The sequence below is a fragment of the Amphimedon queenslandica genome, unplaced genomic scaffold (genome assembly GCF_000090795.2).
Source record: "Amphimedon queenslandica unplaced genomic scaffold, v1.1 AMPQUscaffold_13509, whole genome shotgun sequence".
Classification (NCBI taxonomy): domain Eukaryota; kingdom Metazoa; phylum Porifera; class Demospongiae; order Haplosclerida; family Niphatidae; genus Amphimedon; species Amphimedon queenslandica.
In genome coordinates, this window is record NW_003546255.1 from 294607 (window position 1) to 313771 (window position 19165).

A 19165-nucleotide genomic window follows, 5' to 3' on the forward strand; every position below is an offset into this window, starting at 1 on the left:
AAGCATGGATCAATGAGGTGGAGCTAGCGAAACCGCAGCCGCTTACCTCACGAGAGAACATTGTTTGTAATGATGAAGGAAGTATTGGAAAGGAAAGGAGTGTGGTGTCACTGAATGTTGAAGAGGAGGGAGAGGGAGTTAGGATGAAGGAACCTTTGTTTGATAAGGTTTTAAAAGATCGTGAAGAAAAGAGTATAAAGGTGAGGGAGAGATATGGTACATGTACATGTACATGTATCAATCATTGATGTACATGTACATATTGACCCAATGTCTATTGAGATGAATTATAATTTTATTAGAGCCTTCCTCAAGCAGAGGAAACCATTGTAAGTGACATTGAATGTGAAGAAGAAGAAGAACTGGAGGAAGAGCAAGGGAAGGAAAAGGAGAGAGAGGAAGACGAGGTAGAGGATGAAGAATCTGAAGAAATATTTGAACCGGACGGATTGTCTCGGTCACTGAAATCAGGGCACTATGATACAAATTATACGGTATAAAGACAGAGTCTATGATTTTGTACATGTACATGTACATTTACATGTATCAAATATATTTTTATATTTTAATTTTTCTTTAGATACTTAGAACTTGTTCTCTGCCGGATCTTAGATTGACCACACCCACCATCAAGTAATAGCAACATTTATACATGTACATGTATTTTATATAATCATTGTGAATAGGGTGGAGTTGACCACACCTACCAATCAATCTCAAATTCCTTGCACTCGTAGCGACGTTAACATCAAAGAAGCAGCACCAGCTCAAAAAGAGGATACTGATACAGTTTTTGACACGCCCTTAAGCTCCTCAATAGATTTGGACACGCCCACATCTGTAGCCGATATAGCCACGCCCAACGACACAGAATCAGGCTCCTCCTCCCTAACTGATGTTGAGGATAATGACAGAGGATATGAAGAAATGATTAAAACGTTGAGAGACCTTTATAACAAAGGAGGTACCCCAAGTCCTAAGCCAGTTTCACATAATACCTCAACCCCTAATCCTGGACACATATCTACCACTGAGAATGAAGAAGGAACAGAGAGAGAAGAGGAGGAAGGGGCATGTCATTGTTCTCTCGTTGAGGAAGACTGGGAGTCGTCCGATGATGAGTTTACTGATGGATCTGATGGTGTTGATAGGTGTGGCTCCAGCAATAAGGGGGAGGGGCAGGGACGGATCTTTGACAAGCTGGAGGAAACTCGGAACAGACTTGAGGAAAAATTGGGATTGGATAATCTATTGGAAGCTTATACTGTTGTAAAGGTATAGTGTATGTACATGTACATGATTTTAGCATAGTAGTGATAGTACTCATTTTCTTGTCAGTAGATTTAAGTTTAAGCTTGCTCAAAAATTGGGTAAAAGTCCCTGTACTATATTACATAGTCTTGGGCCAAATTTCATGAAAATTGAAAAGGAGAGAATTCTCCATTTTGTGATTCTCGAATCTCTTTCTCAGGAATTTCAAGACAGAGAATGTGATGAAGACACTAACGTACTATCAAGTGATACTGTTACAGCACAAGATGGCTTCCCTTTAGCAACCCTCACCTCCATCATTGGAGAGGAACACTCTCACTGCTTTCCCTCTCTTATTCACCTCGTTATCTCTGACTCCGCCTACTTTGAACTCAACGCTCAATCGACCAATCAAAAGAGCTCAAGTTAGTACATCAATTAGTGAGTTTGTCGTTATGATGTATAATTACGTGTAGGTGAGACTTTGTTGTCAATGGCAACAGGATCGCTTGTTCTTGAGTCTTGAATTGATGGAATTACTGTTACTAATACATGTACATGTTACTAGTCGTTATGGCGACCCGATTACTTAATTAACTAACTACTTAATAACTAATTATAATAAAAATTAACTCCTTGTTATTGTTATTTCGTTAATATTGATTTAATTAATTAATTGATTTTATTGAAGCATAAAATGAGTGAGAGGGCATAAATTTGAATTGCGGCGAAATCAGGTGGTGAGAGAAAATAATTATTATAAATTTTAAAATGTCTCAAACTCTCAATAATAATACATGTACATGTAGATATATGATGTATATATGTGTATCTATGTATTTGACAGCAAAGCAGCTTTCAGCAGTCAATCAATGACTATTGTAATATTGTGGGTTTACATTTAGTTTTAATATGGAGGGGGCGGGAGAGGTGGAGGGGGAACCAATGTGTTATTACAATTGGGACAGTTGATAGGGAAATCGGCACAAATCTTATTGAGGTTGAGACAGGGATTAACCAGTGGCATTGATATGTAATGGACGACCCCATTACTGGCCGGTATATCGAGATGCGTTATCAGATTATCATTGTCACCTCCTCCTACGGCTATTCCGTCATCCGAAGTACTAACAGGTAACCTCTTGCAAACTTTATAATATTTATAATGAGTCCTATAGTAGCTCCTGTAGCCGTAGTAATAGTACCTCTTTCTCACGCAGGATTTTGTGGTTAGGGACTTACGAAGTACGAGACTACCGGAGTACTCGGCTCCACATGTCACATGGTAGCGTAAGAAGTCGTTGAGAGCGTCCCGATTTGACGGAGAGAGGAGACACTTCTCAAGGTCTAAGCCAAGATCTTCACTCGCCGTTTGTATGGCTTCGTCGGTCGGTGCGAAAAGTGTTAGGAGCGGTTTTGGCTGGCTGAAGAAGTCGACGAGACCGGCGGTCTGGACGAGCGAGGTTAGTGTGGTGAGGTTTGGGGAGGTGGCGACTACTTGTAGTATTGTTTTGTTGGATGAGTCTATTATTCCATTGATTATGTGTACACGTCCATTGGTTGCTATGCAGGCATCCCTCGATGATAGCTCGTGTCCGTTGATGAATATGCGCTAAAAATAGAAAGATTATTAATAATAATGAATGCTAAAAATAGAAGATTAATCATAATTATTAATTATTCATTAGTAAATGCATGTATGCGCTATAGAAATAAAATTGTTATTATCTATTTTTGTTACCTCATAATAACTGTATCTATAATTTTTCCATTTTTTCAGTTCGATTTCTGTCACGTGTATGAATCGTCCCATAACCAGGCTCTCTATCTTTTGTCCATCGTACAGGTTAACAGCTGGGACGTCCTTATTTAGGACGTGGGTACTCAAAAGAGTGTTCTTAGCATTATCCGAGGCACCTCCTAGCATTGCGCTGGAGAGGATCTCATTGGTCGGTGCAAATACTGTGAATGTGTCTCTCGTGTCCTCCAGCTGTGATTCAAGAGGAAGGCTGTCAAGGAGGTTTGTGAATTGCGTGAGTCCTAGCTCTCTAAGACACTCAAGTGTTGTGTTAAATATTGCTGGAGAGAGGGAGAGGGGGAGAAGAGAGAGAGAGGGAGAGAGAGTGAGTGAAAGTACATTGTATGTGAACTGCTTTGTTTGTATGTTTGTTTCTAGCTGGGCTTTAATTGGAAACATTTTAAGGCTCTAATTGGAAACAATGTTGGGTGCTAATAGCGAAAACAAGGTTTGGTAAATATTTGATATGTATCTGTTGAATTAGCACCTGTTACTAGAGGCGCTAATATTATTAATCTTGCTAAAGGGAGACTTGAGAAGCACTCCTGCTGACTTTATTTGGAGCAAAGAAAGGCTAACAATACAAAATCTAAAGGTACCAGATCATGTATTTATCTTAATTGTAAAGTGTAGTGCATGTACATGCCTTTCGTATAGCCATAGATACTGTACATGTGCACGTATGTGTTCTTTTCTAGCTTAATCAAATAGCCAAAGATGTATATCTTATTACTGGAGGAGAGATATTTTTATGGCTATTTTTAAAGTCTACATGCCCACAAAATGTCTCACAATTTTTCTCTTATTAAATGGTTTATAAATAATAATTGTTATGACTACTTACGTCTTGGACAGCCATTTCTCTTGAGGTAGTAGGTGCTGCCACTGTTTATCTTATGATGGTAATCACTGGGACTAGCTGCAGTAGTGTATCCTTCACAGCAACCATACCTACTCCTTTTGTAGGTCTTATAATAATCACACTTGTCAGTCTGTTTGCAATAGTACCTGGAAAATGATTTTTAAAAAATTTTTTTAATGAATATAAAGTACAGCTATTCCATGTACATGGACATATCTCTGTAGTATTTTAGTAGTATTCTGTAGTATTTGATTCACTTACTTGCAGGTGTATCCATACCAATAGCTCTTGTAGCATCTCTTAGCGTAGACACAGCTGTAATAATGCTTCTTGTAAGTCGTTACTTTCTTACACACGTTTGCCCTGAAAAAACAACAAAATAAATAACAACAACAACAACAAACAATAATAATAATAATAGTAATAATAGTAAGCTAAGTATACAATACATATTGTGCATGTGTATGCGTAATGTACATGTACATACATGTATTGATGAAAAGAGAGAGAGGTTGACTTACCCTTTGCAATGCCTGCAGGGATAATACTGTACTGATGCTACCTTGTGTTCTCCGCAGGGTTTCCTCAGGTACGGAGTGCACGGGGACCCGACCTTCTTATAGCCGTAATAAGTACCGCCGACAGAACTGGCCAGAGCAGCAATCACGACGAAGAAGGATAGCAAAAAGAGGGAACTGTTGATTGATGCTGTCATGATGTATAGTGATCAATATAACTGTGAGCTTGAAGTTATGAGATTTGCAGGGATTCTAGGAGGAATAAATGTGAGTTGATACGAGAAGGAAAGAGAGTTGTAGATGAAAGCAGTAGTAATTAACGATAGATTATTACTGTTAATTGGAGGACGTTAACATAGAGTAAGATCAAAGGACCAATGGATGGATGAGAACACTAATTCCAACGACAATCCCAGAGAGAAAAAGAGAAAGAATAGAATCACTGCAATCTGACTGTAGTAGCTTGACGAGAAATATTTTATACTTGTAGGTAGAGGCTGGGTGTTGGTCCCTCAAGTATGTATTAGTTTATATTGACCCAATTCTAATTGATTGATTGATGCTTTGTAATGTGCTTCACCCACAGACACACCTAATTTGATATGAAACAGAGAAGTCCTTTAGATTATTTCTTCACCCACTAAGCAACTCCGACTAATCATTACTTATTCTTTATAGTCAAAAGCAAACTGTTTACTAGCTGGCTTAGCCTCACCTTTATATACTCTATTCCTAATGTCATCAGAAGTCATTTGTTGCACACACTAAGAACTGGCAGACAATACATAACCTCATCAAATATATACGTGCTTTGAGTAAATAATAGTGAAATATTTATGTCCATGTGTATAAGGATAATGAGAGAATCAGACAGTACATATGGACATCAGCCATCAATTTGGTAGTGTACACTGGAGTACTAAGAGGCAGCACTCGTGTGCATTAAACTCAGACAATACACTTAACCCATTTGGCAGTAACTTATTTACTAAAAGCTGATACACAAGTTATTATTAAGATGCCCATTTTGTCTCAGAGTATAAACTTGTTAGCTGTGGTAGTGACTCTATATCAGACACTGTACTTGATCTAATGGTCATAAGGGAAGGAGTGGCTTATGGCTCTCATTAAACCTTTGACTAGTAATGAGTGTTGTGTCTTGCTCCATGTGAATGGCATGCACTCTTGAGATATTGAAGAGTATATAGTGTCTATAACACTAGTGGTAATGGGCCCAAATAGGCCCGTGTACATGTACATGTATAAATGGGCTTAAGTACATGTAAATAAGATTAATCATGCTATACCTATTATGGTAAAGGAGTACATACATATTGTAATGGTTGAGTAGGAGGGATAAATGGAGCGACTGGGGACTGGGGTGTTGTCTGTTAAACTAATTTAATTTGAAATATATGTGATATGTCTATGTATACGCTTCGAATAGTAACTGGTAGTGTGTAATGCGATTACAATCTCTCCTAGTAAGTGGGTGCATGTGATTCGCATGTGGAGTAGTACGTGATCACATGTTTGTATGGTCTGATAATTGATGTGTGGGCATGTACGTGGGATTATTAAATTGTAGCATTAAACCAAATGATATTTTTTCGGCTAAAATTACAAGACAATTCAAAAGGCAGCAAAGCAGCAGCAAAAAAGCAAATTATTGTTCAATCTAGTCTTTTTATGTAGCAGGAGTAGCTTGCATGTTGAACCAAAGGGCTATAGCTAAATAGCAAAGTTAGCACAGATACTGGTGAGGTTGAGGCAAGGGTTGACCAATGGGAGGTTGAGCTGATGTATGACGCCATTACTAGCTGGTATGTCGGGCTTATTTATACGGCTCCCAGTTTGACCAACTTGTATGCCATCGTCATTAACATTTATCGGAATAACCTTACAGCTTCTGTGACATGAGGAGCGGTAGCTATACCAGCTAGTGTAAGGACATCTGTACTCGCTTAAGAGCTGGGTCTTGTTTTCCAGAACCGAGCTATACTCCGCATTGCATACCGTCAAGTATTTAAGGAAGGTGGTGAGAGAGGCACTGTTATTGTTGGAGAGCAGACAGCGAATGATGTCAACCTTTAGATCAGAGCTGCCAACTTGGAAGGCCGTGTTGTTAGGAGCAAAGAGGGTCATTAGGAAGCCATGAGTATTGTTTAGCGATGATAGGAGGTTAGCTTTTACTAGTAGGGATTCCAAGGATGAGAATGAAGGTGTAGCTGATACGACTTCAGCGATTGTCTTGTTGGAGCTATTTATGACTCCTTCTATCACATGGACGACACCGTTCTTTGCTATGCAGGCGTCAGGTGCTATCAATCTCAAGCCATTTATGAAGTAATCCACCTAGAGTGTGGGAAGGTGGTTTAGATTAGGATAAAAAGAGGAAGGATTGTTAGCATAAAAAAGGTTAGATCATTTTCCTTACATTTCTAGTTGACCAATAATTTGCATTAATGTAGCCCGCACTGATGTGAATGAAGTAACCTTTAGCAATACTCTCTTTCTTTAATCCATTGTACAGCATTGGAGATTGTATATTCCTCTTAATTATATGTGATCTGAGAACCCTCTCCGTCTCGTTAGGTGGGAACTCTGCACGGGAGAGAAGCTCATTTGGTGAACCAAATATTGTGTATTTATCGGTAGACGTTGAATTGCCCAGCATATTTTTAAGATTATCACTTAGAAGCTGACTGAACAGTGTTAATCCAAGATTAGACAAACAGTCAAATGTTGAATTAAACAAGGCTAGAGTTGTGGAGTAGTTGGAAAGATGAGAAAGATATTTTTAAAAGCAATTTATGTTTTCAATGTTTCTTACTTCTTGGGCAACCGTATTTCTTCAAGTACCATGCACTTTCCCTGTACCAGTAATTGAGGTAGTTGTGTTTGCTGGTCCTTGTAGTAAAACCATCGCAGCAATGATACTCTTTGATTGTTGAGGTCCTGTTTACATTACAATTCCCTGTATTCTGACAACTCATACTGCAAGGAAAAAGTAACAATGAAGTATTTGACGAAGTAATGGTGCACAACTCTTACCGGCAGTATGTCCTGTACCTACGGTACCAGTAGCTGTAGACTGTACGGCATTCCCTTTGGTAGGTATAGCTGTAATATTGTCTCATGTATGTCCTTGTTTTAATGCAGACATTAGGCCTATGCATCATGAGCAATGAGAAGGAAAATAAAGAATTATATTGACTATCAAGGCACATTGTATTTGATGCAATTTTTTTAGCTCTTACCCTCTGCAAATGCTAGTTAAGCAAGCTGCTGTTTCCTCATTGAGTAGCCTCTTCACTCCACAAGGTCTCGAGTAGTGATGGCAGGACTGACCCACTCTTACCCCATAAGCAGCTGTCAGGCAAAAGAGAGCAGAAAGAAGCAACAAAACCTTCATTTTTACAACAAAGGAGCAGTGAAGATTGTAAATGTGATTATCTCACGTAGATCACTACTGCATCAACTATCTGTTTATATAAGAGGTTGAATGCCTGGATGTAACATTATATGTAGTCAGGTATCTGCCTCACTCCATTCATTAAAATGGATTCTATTTTCTTTCAACTATAATTGAAGAATAATTTGCTAATTGGGCCTGTGTTTGATCTGAGCCTGGTTACTCTGCTGATAGGAAAAGTCTGAAGTTTGTTGGGCTCTGTCTATATAGATGCATGTCTTTGCTTTTTGTGCTTCAATACTGTTGCGTGAAAGATGATATCCTAGAGACATTCTTTGTCAACTAATTTGAGTTAGTTCGTATTATGTCATCCAATAGTGCACATCGTACATTTCTTAAAGTTGCCGTAACTTGAAGAATTAAAGTCGGAAACAGTTCAAACTTTCTACACAGCATAAGTACATTAATATGTATCAGAAAATTTAATAAAAATTGGGGGTGATTTTGGAGTCATTTTTTGGAAAAAACCATGGGCTATAGTACAGGGAAATTTTCAGATTTTGGCCAATTTCTTAAATGGCCGTAACTTTAAAAATTGAAGTCGGAATCAGCTCAAACTTTCTACATAGCATAAGTACATCAATATGTATCAGAAAATGTAATAAAAATTGAAAGTCATTTTCGAGCCATTTTTTGGAAAAAACCATGGGCTTATAGTACAGGGAAATTTTCAGATTTTGGCCGATTTTTTAAATTGGCTGTAACTTGAAAAATTGAAGTCAGAATTGACTCAAACTTTTCACACAGCATAAGTGCATCAATATTTAATATGAATATCATAGAATGTTTGCAATTTTAATTAGCAGTTTTAATCTTATACTAAAAAATAAATCTATTCTAAAAATAATGACAGCTGACAAATAAACAATAAAAATATTATAATATAATAATTAGTAGCATTTTTAAAAATTGTTCGTTATTTCCAATCACCATCCTTATCAGTTAAGAATTGTGGTTGGTGAAGGTAGAAGAGGAGGAGGAGGAGGAGGAAAAGCCGAAGCAGAAGGAGGAGTTGAGCTGGGAGACGGGGAAACCGGAGAATAAGGAAAATCGCTGCATAGTTTCTCAAGATCCAGCCATGGGTTAATCAATGGTAGACTAATCTGATGCATCACTCCATTCGTTGCTTGTATGTCAGCTTCTTCGATGAGGCTACCACTCTCTCCAACCTGGATACCATCATCGTTCACATTGATAGCCACGGTCTTGCAGTGTCTGTAATAATACCAGTACCGTCTTGACCAGCGTCTCTGGCAAGCCTCTGTTGTCAGCTGAGTCTTTTTCACTAGAATAGAGCTAAAGAATGCATCACAAGTGTAATGATATTTCAAGAACTTCTTCAAGCTCCTCATGTTTTCGTCAGCTAGCAGACACTGGACTATGTCCACCATGAGGTCTGAGCTTCCCTGTTTAAAGGCGTCATTATCAGGGACAAACAAGGTTGTTGGGAAGCCATGAGTATTGTTTAGTGATGATAGGAGGTCAGCTTTTACTAGTAGGGACTCCATTGTTGAGAATGAAGGTGTAGCTGATACGACTTCAGCAATTGTCTGGTCAGAGCTTTCAATCACTCCTTCTATTATGTGAACGACACCATTGACTGCAACACAGGCATCAGGTGCTATCAATTTTACGCCACTGATGTAAGTATCTTTCTACAATTAAGAATAAAATACAGTTAGAATATTAATAATGTCAGCAAATTGTTGCTTTTAACTTACTTTGAATGTAAAAGTTTCATAATTGTAAGATTGTGAAACGAAAACAAATCTACCAGGTGAGAGCGACATTTTCTTGAGTCCATTGTAGAGCATAGGGAAATGAATCTCCTTATTGAGAATATGTGACTTGGTGAGAACATCGATTTCAGAAGAAGAGAGAGACCCGAGGTTCCTTTGGTTAAGGATCTCATTTGGAGGAGCAAATATGGTGAAGGAACTGTTGTCTGACTCTAGACTATCTTGCAGAGAATCACTGAGAAGATCAGCAAATGCAGTCAATCCAAGCTGAGACAAGCAATCAAATGTCGAATTGTACAAAACTAAATTCAAAATGAAGAGACGATAATTACATTTGTAACCAATAAAATGATCGTCTAGCACTATAATGTGTCTAAATAACTTAGTACTGTTGGATTTGCCTTACCTCTTGGACAGCCATGTCTTTTTAAGTACCATTTACTCTCCCTAAACCAGGAGTCATAATAATGGCCACTCCCTGTTGTGTTTGTCGTGAAACCAGGACAACAGTCATACTCATTCTTTGTAACGTTTTTTGTGTCAGTACAATTTTGAGTAGCAACACACTCCCAACTGTAATCGAATGAAAGGAAGGTTGATAAAGGATGCTATAATTTTATTAACATACTGGCAGTATTTCCTGTATCTCCCGTGATACCAGCTGTAATAGGATTCACATCTTTTCTCATACACTCCACTGTAGTAGCTCTTCATGTATTTCCTTGCTGTTACACAAACATTGGGCCTGTAAAGTAAACAGATTATCATCCTGTAGCTATTGCATTAGCTCATAACTTACCCTCTACAGTTTGTGCAAGGAGTAGTTTCCTCACTTATTAGCTCCTTTTGTCTACACTGCTGGTACGTGCTGCATGGATCTCCTTCTTGAATGTTATGGAAAAAGTCAGCATATGCCAAACTGACCAAGAACACTGCTAGTACAAGTAGCTGAGTCTTCATGTTGTAGTTTCTTTATTTCTTATTTTTTTATCCACTAGAGGATGATTAGCAGATGCAAGTGTGTTTAAACTCCCTGTCTTATATAGGAGAATAAGGAGATGCAGTTGAGTAGGTGTGTACTGCATTGACTCATTTGGATTCTGTATCACCAACAATGACTCTTGCATTTGAGCTGCCCAGCCTGCCTTGTCTTTGATGTGGCTGGAACTCTTCCTTGTCTAGCTGAGTTACCATGACTACTCAATTCAAGGTATCACTAAGGCTTCAGCTTCTATCAAGGATATTACTTAATGTTGACAGTGATATCACGTCCTGATCTGACTCACATATCATTTTAATCCTATTATTAGCTAAATATGGTCTTGCATGTACAAAAGGTCGCATAAGTCATGTAGCTTTACCACTTATAAGTGTGGGAGACCTTAATTATGTGTGGATTGGTGTACTATGATTTCTAATTGGCAAAACCTACCTAATAAGTTATGTCACAATTATGGTTCGTCATTGTCTTTCTCATGCAGCAAAGACGTGTACTCTCTTTAAGGTCAAAGAAGCTACACTTGCATGGCCTTTAGAGGTAGTGCTACTATCATCAATAGAAACCTTATATGATTCTGGGAATCATACTACCATACAGGCAGCTGTCACACTACAAACCAACTGGACTAGGCTGTGGCTATACATGAAAGAATCAGCTATTGGCTGTAAAAGGCAATGATCTTTAATTGAGAGCAATTTGAGCTACCTTTTGAGGTAACCTTTTGCTTAATATTCAATTTTATCACCCCCACATCTATACATGCTTTTCTAAATGACAAAAAAACCATTCAAAAACAAAAAGGAATCAATTATGAGCCATCATATGATTTTTGCATGTTTCTTTTAGGTCAATTGTAGGCGGAACGAGGGGCAAAGAGACAGCATGAATGACTCCATTACTAGCTGGTATATCAGCCTGATTGATAATACTCCCAGTCATCCCAACACTAATGCCACTGTCTGTAAACAACACATTGAGATGACAGTTGATTATAGGCAGTGGCTCATCAGATAGCGTTTTAGGAGGAGGAAGAGGAATGTTGTTGCATACTTCAGTCTTGAGTGATGTTTGAAACGAGAGCATGGAGGAATAAAAAGCACCACGGACCATGTGGTATTTGAGGAATGTTTGTAGAATGTTGTTGTTCTCGGGATCGGCGAGACAGGATACGAGGTCGATGCCTAGTTCAGAGCTACCTTTAGCAAATGCGGCGTCTGTAGGAGCAAAGAATGTTGTGAGGAAGACACCAGCAGAATAATTGAGATTCTGTTTTAGTTCGGCCTTGTCCAGGAGTTGAGAAATCATGGAGAATGTGGTTGTATCTTCTATTACGGTTACTATTGAGTCATCAGTGCTCTTAATGACATTTTCGATCCTGTGAATGATCCCATTCATTGCTTGACATGAATCAGGCTCAATTAACTGTCGACCGTTGATATAAGTGTTTCTCTACATAAAAAAGATATGGAAAAAAGAAGGATATTTTTATGTGTAGATCTGCATTGTTGGCATTGATTAATTCACTTTATAATGGTTTATTTTCACAACATTTGGCACACATGCTTTACACTTTTACTGGTGTAAAGTTTCCCCATGAATATATCAGTCACACACCATATTACCCATGCACACTGTACCTGAGTTATCCAACTCCATGTATTATGAATGTGGATATAGTGCCCTCTTGCCAAGCTCTCTAGACTGCTTTTAGCTATAAAATTTCTTGATTTGAGTACCCCTTTCAGGACATGGGCTAATAGAGCTGTCTCTAACTCAGTCCCATTTAATTTTGACAGATCAGAATTCATTATGGCTCTATTTGCAGGAGCAAAGACTGTGAATTCTGAAGTACTGTTGGAGAAAGTGTCAAGTAGATCTGCTTTCTTAAGCAAAGCGATCATCTCAGATAGACCAAGCTCTTCAAGACAGGCAACAACTGAGTCATTGAGTTCTACATAAGAAATTTTAAATATTTTTTGCACTGTTCTAAGTGTTTTTATATGCAATGCATGCATGCTTTACCCATGGGACATCCATAATAGGTTAAGTAATACCCAGAGAGATAGTGATAGACAAACAAGTGGTAGCTGTTTGTTGGACGACTGATTTCAAACCCAGGACAACACTCATAGTCTATAGACTGGGTGTAGCTCGTCGCATTACAGGACTCTGTTGACACACACTCTAAGCTAATAATAGACGGATGTAAAATTGAATAAATATATTATAATCATATTATGGTAAAACAAACAAAGACGGGTTGGGGAACCTCCCCTGGTCAAGCCCTGTGCTTTAGATGGTAATAAGATATGCTGATGTTGCAAGTTATGCATTTGTACATGTTAGTGTTTCCTTTCTGTGAATACTTTGATACCTGCACAGTTCTCCTGGATACCAAAGATAAGTGTTGCACTTTTTCTCATAGCTACCGATCTCGTAAGATTTCTTGATTATCCTTGTAAACTTGCATACATTTGGTCTATTGTATAGAAATAAATGGTAGTATATTATATGTAGCTACAGAGACATTTCCTAATATTCTTTTATTACCCTGAGCATGAGGTACAAATGTTTCTCTTCTCATCAACAATCTCCACCTTTGCACAGAGAATATCAGTCACACAAGGATCTCCTTCCTGTGGCTCTTTGCTCTGTGCTAGTCCTGCAAGAACTGCCAGCAGTACCAAGCCACTGACTATCATAATGAACCAATATTAGGGAAACAAAGATTAACAGGTGATAGCCCTGATTTGCTATGATAGCATGCAACCACTAAGGCTGAGCAAGCTGAGTTTTTGTTGCATAAGTTATGTATATATAGACTAAGATATGTTATTAAACTATGTGAATAATGAGTGTTGAGAGTAAAGGGTAGGGACAAGGCAATGTTTGATGTGGCAGCATAATATTAGCTTGTTCTATATATGTGGTTTTATACCACAGTGACCAATCAACCTAATTATAAGGAATTAGTACTATACAAGGAATGAGGTGTTGGCATACTGAACATCTGTTACATTGGAATTATGTTTTTCCATGTTAGCCCTGTCCAACCTCAAGGTCGATAGTCTGAGAATTAGCCTTTGTGCTAACCATCATTTTGAATTGCAATGAGCCCCACCCAAGACTTGCAGTTTCTAGGCGTGGTTTAAGCATTGTTGACCACGCCCATTAAGGGTGGGGCTCTTTGCATTTCCAAACAAGCAGGAGTGCATCATAGGGCATGGAAAGAGAAACTAGCTTTTTGCGTTGCTCTAAAGTGAACAAAAATATAATCTTGACAATCACTAGTATTTTCTCAATTTTAGTTAAGCAGCTATGTTGAGTTTAACAGGATGGTTCAAGCACTCTCAGCTCACAGGAACCACAGGAAAGGAGAGAGTGGTACTACAATACACACACCAAGGTTAGAATGTCCTGTAGTGTGAAATCAAAGCCTTTGCCTGCTGCATTTGCACTATGTTAAGTGCAAAAAAAGTTGCATATATTTTTTTACATGCATAATCTATTGCAGTAGAGGAACTTGTGCAGAGTATAACTTTTACCAGACATTGGCAATCATGCTCAACCAGGTCCTCCAGTAAGTATGAAAAGAAAGACTCATGTTTGCTATCCTATCTTGTCTTTTCCTTCTTCTATTTATCTTATTATCTCAAAGCAACCCACATCAAGAGATTCAAAAGCAAGAGCTATTAACAATCTATCAGTGGTTTTCACTCAACAAACCATTGGCTACACCATCAGTAAGTGGCAATATGATATTGTTATGTCTCATATTTGCACAGATCAAAAGAAAAGACACGCCAAAACCTCAGATATTTCTAAATAAATCAAAGGCTCATCAAAGTCTTGATATCAGACCACAGACCGCCCCAGCAGTGATTGGATATGTGAGTAGTAATTCACTTTTTACCCTTTGAAATATGATTATAATGATAATAGTGGCTAATTAATGTTTTTATAGTCTCGAGCTTCAACTCCACACTGCCCTCCTTCCACACCTGCTCCTCCAGTATTGAGTTTCACTTCATCTTTTGTCACTCGCTCTCTGAGTGCTAATGACAGGCCAATCAGTGTACCACTGCCTAGCAAAGAGAGGCATTGGGGAGGAGGAGAGCATAAGAAAATTGATGCAGTAACAGGGAGCAAAATCAGAAACAACAGTGGGCTTGCATCACCTAGTTTTGGAATATCTGGAGCAAGCCTACACTTATCACCATCAGATCAAACTAGCAGGTAAAAAATGAGTTTTACTCTGCATTCATAATGCAATTATTATGCTTCACTGTAGACCTATTACTCCAGCTATTGTTGTTTCATCTGTAACTGGTGTGGCAGCTGAAATGACCCTTGAAAGACTAGCAGTAAGTTCAATCTAAATTTATTCTTCTTCTTATTGTCATTCATAGGCATCGTGGCAGCATTCACAGATACGAAGAGTAACAAAGAGGGCAGCTACTGTAGGTGCTCCCACTGCATGTAGTAGACAGCTGAGGTTGAGCATTGAACCAAATAATGAAGAAAAGGAGGAGGAGAGGGAGAAGGATCTGCCAAAATCTTTATCTGAGGGAGCATTGGAAACTATTGCCGAAGAAAGGGAGGAAGAGGAAGGAGAGAAATTGAATAAGAGTAGAGCTATCAAAGGAGACAATATCAGTAGCAAGGAAATACAAGGAAATGACAAGGAAAAGAATAGTGAAGAAGATGAGCAAATGGACTCACATGTCCTTGCTAATGGAGACAGCAGAGGAGGAGGGCATGTGACATCAGTGAGAATCAGTAGAGGAGTGAAGAAGGGCAGTCCTCCAAAGAGTAGCTGTTTCCTTTCAACAAACACAAGACAAGGACACAAGATTGGTGTGGTCACACTTGAACTTGATAGCAGTCGGTGCCCAGGGCAGCTGCAAGATAATAAAAGGTATATATTATAAAGGATTTCATTCTTGGCATAGTGCTCAACTTCTTGCCTGTACTATAGTACACAGTCTTAGGCAAAATTTTGCAAAAAAATTGAAAATGAGAAAATTCCCCATTAAAACATTTTTTAGAATGCATATACATGTTTTTATGTTATGTAGAAAGTTTGAACTGATTCTGATTTAATATGTATTATTTACAAATTTATAAAGTTGCTCCAAAATTGGCTAAAAGTCCCTGTACTATAGTACACAGTTTCAGGCCAAATTTGACCACAATTTACAAAAAGAATTCTTCATTTTTATAATATTTTTTGATACATATATATGTCTTTATGTTGGGTAGAAAGTTTGAGTTGATTCTGATTAAATTTAAGCTTTATATGAATAATTTTTTATTTTATTTATTTTTTAATTTTCATTTTAATTTTTAAATTATATTATCTTTATATATTTTTTTTCTTATTTTTTTAACTTTTTGAATTATTTTTTCCTTTTTTTAATTTTATTATTATTATTTATTTATTTTATTAAAAAAAATTTAATTATTATTTTAAAATTTTTTTAATTTTATTATTATTTATTTATTTTATTTAAAAAATTTTTAACTATTATTTTTTTAAATTTTATTTTACTAATTTATATATTTTTAATTTTAATTTTATTTTTTAAAATGTTTTATTTTTTAATTTTAATTTTTATTATAATTAAAAAATTTTTTTAATTTTTCATAAAAATAATTTTTTAAATTTTTATTATTTAATTCTTTTTTAATTTTGTTTAAATTTTTTTAATTTTTTATAATAATTATTATTTTTGTTATTTTTAATTTTTATTAATTTTTTATTTTATTTTTATTCATTTATTTTTTTTTTCAATTATTTTCTTACATTTTATTTTAATTTTTTGCTATAATGTTTTCTTAATTTTTTTATTTTGTAAATTAAATTTTATTTTATTATTTTAAATTTTTTATTACAATAATAATTTTTTAACTTTATTATTTATTTTTTAAATTAATCTTAATTTTTTATTATATTTTTTATTCTTTATTTTTAAAATTTTATTGTTTTATTTTTTTATTTTTAAAGTTGCTTTATGGCTGTCAGCTCATGCATGCATTTAACATGCTTTGTGGGTATGAGTTTTTAAAATTATTTGATACCTATTTTTACAGGTTGTGTTCTCCAAAACCACTAGCAACAATAGTTGCTGGCTTTAATAAGCACAAGTATAAATCAAGAAAGACACACAATGTCCAATGAGTAAAGATTGTTCTCAATAATGCAGTTGATATTTTTAATATATATAATATTTTTTCATTTTTCTAATATAATATCGATTCCTTTATTCCCAATGAGTGAGCTCAGGATTTGCCACAGGTTCAGTAGCTTCTTGTCAGCAAATTATAAATTTACTCAGAGAAATCTGACAATGACCCTAGACCAGCATACTATAATACATGCTGGTCCGTGTTTTAGTATGTTTTAGCACTAGCCATCAAATTTTACAGCTTTCACCAAAGAATAACTATTGCTAATATTCATTCTGATGATCTCCTTATGCCACGTGAAATTAAAAATTATGCAACATTGAAGTATACAAAGCTGATATATAATAATCTAAGTACAATAATATGAATAATGAGAACAACATGAATTATATGGTCTAGGAACATACACACACTGAGACAAACATCAGCTGATTTTGCACGAGTAATCTCTTGGAAGGTTCTGTTGTATGGTCTGGAGCAGAGCACGCGAGAGGTAACTCATAGTACCATATACTCCACTGGGGGCTGAGTCATAGAAGTGACTACAGATAGACCAGTAGGCTCCACAGGAACCTCTCATTTGTCCACAGCACTGACTGGCCAATCCATTGCACTCTTTCTATAATAAGAAGTCAGATAATCACACGGAATAAGTCTTAAAATTGCATTTTTTTTTGGAAATCGATGTAAAATTTGGCCAAGGTCCCTGTACCATAGTACATGGTATTTTGTCAAAAATGGCTATGAGAAAATTTCTATTACATTTTCCAATGCATGTAAGTATCAACATGAGTGGAAAATTTGAGCTGATTCCAATTGAAATTGGATTTTTTAGAAACTTTAAAAGTTGCCATAAAATATACCAAACCTTACCTGATCAACAACAAAAAGAAAGTTAGCAGTTCTAATAACATCGTCTACATTCACAATTTGTGGGAGTGGTCTCTCGGGATTAATGAGAGCAGTGAGCATAAGAACCTCAACCACTAACTGACGATACTCTGGATCAGGTAAGGAATTAAGAACTGATTCTACTTTAAGGGCAAATTTCAATTCACCCGCTGTCATCTACAATTATAATAAATACATACCAGTTAATTACAAGTACATGTACTTGTGTTACCTCATGTATTGTAGGAAATTTCGGTAAAATCTGATTCCCAATGAATAATCCATCGCATTTTTCAAGACAGTGCCTAAAATAAAATGTAAAAAGTAAAACATTAACTTATTGTTGCTTACCAAACTTGAGTGTAGAAGTCTGGAGGTACTCTATTTAATGCCCCATCTATCCTCCTTCTTCTCCGCCACTGCCCGAGCTTGTCTCCCTCCTCTTCCGACATACCAGTCTCCAGTGCCTAAATATAGTAACACAGTTATATTAATAGCAGGGTTTCCAACAAAGTATGCTAAGTCACGGCTAAGTGTATAACTATAATATTTGGAGTATCCATATGTTTAAAAATTCATTAAAAATCCTGATTGAAACTAGCTCAAACTTTCTACACACTAAAAGGACATGTGTATCAGAAAAATTATAAAAGTGTAGAATTCTCTCCTTATTAGCATAATTATCATACTTTGACTTGTTCCTTCAGTTTTCCACTCCTGTGCACTTTATTAGGCGTAACTATTGACAGCTGCCTCACTGCCTTATCAGTAGACACTGTAGCCTTGCCGCTACCAAAACCTGGTCATAAATTTAAAAATAACAATACTCCTTCCTTCTCCTGTATTTTCCTTACTCTGGTCTACGGTGAATTCTTTGCGACTGAGAAGATGGTAGAGGAGATTTTTAAGCTCAAAAGGTCCCAATAGAAGCAGCTGGTCCACTGCATCCTCATCTAACAGACACAAAAATAAAGAAATTTATTCATTTATTATCATTATTAATTTTTGTATAATTTACTTGAGCAGTTGAGGGATCTTGCCAGCTCAATGACCATCACATTTTGAATGAGCCCAATCCTCAGTCTCAACATCTCATCAAAGAGACCAGGCTCTGACCTTATGAACATTGCGAGATACACTAATATCTCCTACAGAAAAATTATTATTTTATATTATTATTATTAATGAGGTACCACACCCACTTGCGTCAAGGCAACGGCGGAATGGTCTTTACCACATGCTCTAAAGATCAGGTCTAATAGTTCGTATTGTGGGAGGGGCCTAAGGGGAAGAGGAGAGCATTATCATAGTGTTATTATAATTAAATATTTCTCTCTCCCTCTTTTACTGTGTGATGTGAATTTCATTGTTTGGTTGGCCTACAGAGATGGTCTTTTGCCTAACTAGTAGATCAGTAACTATCTGCAAATGAAAAGTTTTTA

The 19165-nt window shown here is 36.7% G+C and overlaps 7 protein-coding genes across 9 annotated transcripts in view; 2 read left to right on the plus strand and 5 right to left on the minus strand.

The window, feature by feature from the left end:
* LOC100639181 (serine/threonine-protein kinase Nek1-like) overlaps positions 1-1875 on the plus strand; it is a 6063-nt gene extending 4188 nt beyond the window's left edge. The window contains exons 16-21 of the mRNA XM_020006937.1: positions 4-200; positions 303-494; positions 581-633; positions 687-1275; positions 1472-1676; positions 1728-1875. Of these exons, the coding sequence (XP_019862496.1) occupies positions 4-200; positions 303-494; positions 581-633; positions 687-1275; positions 1472-1676; positions 1728-1777 (1286 nt within the window). The 3' untranslated portion in view covers positions 1778-1875. The remainder of the gene's footprint in view (positions 1-3; positions 201-302; positions 495-580; positions 634-686; positions 1276-1471; positions 1677-1727) is intronic.
* Positions 1876-1914: 39 nt separating this feature from the next.
* LOC109591737 (uncharacterized) lies at positions 1915-4641 on the minus strand. The gene is made up of 5 exons (XM_020007399.1): positions 4433-4641; positions 4173-4274; positions 3894-4057; positions 2993-3330; positions 1915-2863 (listed from the first exon to the last, which is right to left on the minus strand). The coding sequence occupies exons 1-5, from the start codon at positions 4624-4626 to the stop codon at positions 2159-2161; spliced, it is 1503 nt and encodes a 500-aa protein (XP_019862958.1). The 5' UTR covers positions 4627-4641; the 3' UTR covers positions 1915-2158.
* LOC109591767 (uncharacterized) lies at positions 4605-16923 on the plus strand. 3 transcript variants are annotated; one of them, XM_020007421.1, is made up of 9 exons: positions 4605-4696; positions 13952-14049; positions 14158-14223; positions 14302-14386; positions 14429-14533; positions 14608-14879; positions 14935-15007; positions 15053-15561; positions 16737-16916. In XM_020007421.1, exons 1-9 carry the CDS (start codon positions 4625-4627, stop codon positions 16822-16824), a joined length of 1368 nt encoding a protein of 455 aa, XP_019862980.1. In that variant the 5' UTR covers positions 4605-4624; the 3' UTR covers positions 16825-16916. The 3 variants fall into 3 exon arrangements, with proteins under 3 accessions (XP_019862980.1, XP_019862986.1, XP_019862982.1); XM_020007427.1 differs by lacking the exon at positions 4605-4696 and adding an exon at positions 13297-13379 and having other exon boundaries at positions 16737-16923; XM_020007423.1 differs by lacking the exon at positions 4605-4696 and adding an exon at positions 13772-13902.
* On the minus strand, positions 6015-8322 carry LOC109591749 (uncharacterized). Its single transcript, XM_020007410.1, has 5 exons — positions 7690-8322; positions 7484-7600; positions 7263-7426; positions 6867-7189; positions 6015-6784 (listed from the first exon to the last, which is right to left on the minus strand). The coding sequence occupies exons 1-5, from the start codon at positions 7842-7844 to the stop codon at positions 6161-6163; spliced, it is 1383 nt and encodes a 460-aa protein (XP_019862969.1). The 5' UTR covers positions 7845-8322; the 3' UTR covers positions 6015-6160.
* Positions 8668-10625, minus strand: LOC105316499 (uncharacterized). Its single transcript, XM_020007404.1, has 5 exons — positions 10443-10625; positions 10272-10388; positions 10050-10216; positions 9626-9945; positions 8668-9559 (listed from the first exon to the last, which is right to left on the minus strand). Exons 1-5 carry the CDS (start codon positions 10601-10603, stop codon positions 8843-8845), a joined length of 1482 nt encoding a protein of 493 aa, XP_019862963.1. The 5' UTR covers positions 10604-10625; the 3' UTR covers positions 8668-8842.
* Positions 11412-13369, minus strand: LOC109591759 (uncharacterized). The gene is made up of 5 exons (XM_020007418.1): positions 13194-13369; positions 13018-13122; positions 12666-12832; positions 12281-12594; positions 11412-12092 (listed from the first exon to the last, which is right to left on the minus strand). Exons 1-5 carry the CDS (start codon positions 13343-13345, stop codon positions 11448-11450), a joined length of 1383 nt encoding a protein of 460 aa, XP_019862977.1. The 5' UTR covers positions 13346-13369; the 3' UTR covers positions 11412-11447.
* Positions 16924-17151: 228 nt separating the features above from the next.
* Positions 17152-19165, minus strand: part of LOC100639306 (probable phosphorylase b kinase regulatory subunit alpha) — a 7373-nt gene continuing 5359 nt past the window's right edge. The window contains 9 exon segments of the mRNA XM_020006942.1: positions 17152-17451; positions 17706-17900; positions 17956-18028; positions 18075-18190; positions 18413-18522; positions 18578-18676; positions 18742-18871; positions 18926-19004; positions 19072-19157. Of these exon segments, the coding sequence (XP_019862501.1) occupies positions 17257-17451; positions 17706-17900; positions 17956-18028; positions 18075-18190; positions 18413-18522; positions 18578-18676; positions 18742-18871; positions 18926-19004; positions 19072-19157 (1083 nt within the window). The 3' untranslated portion in view covers positions 17152-17256.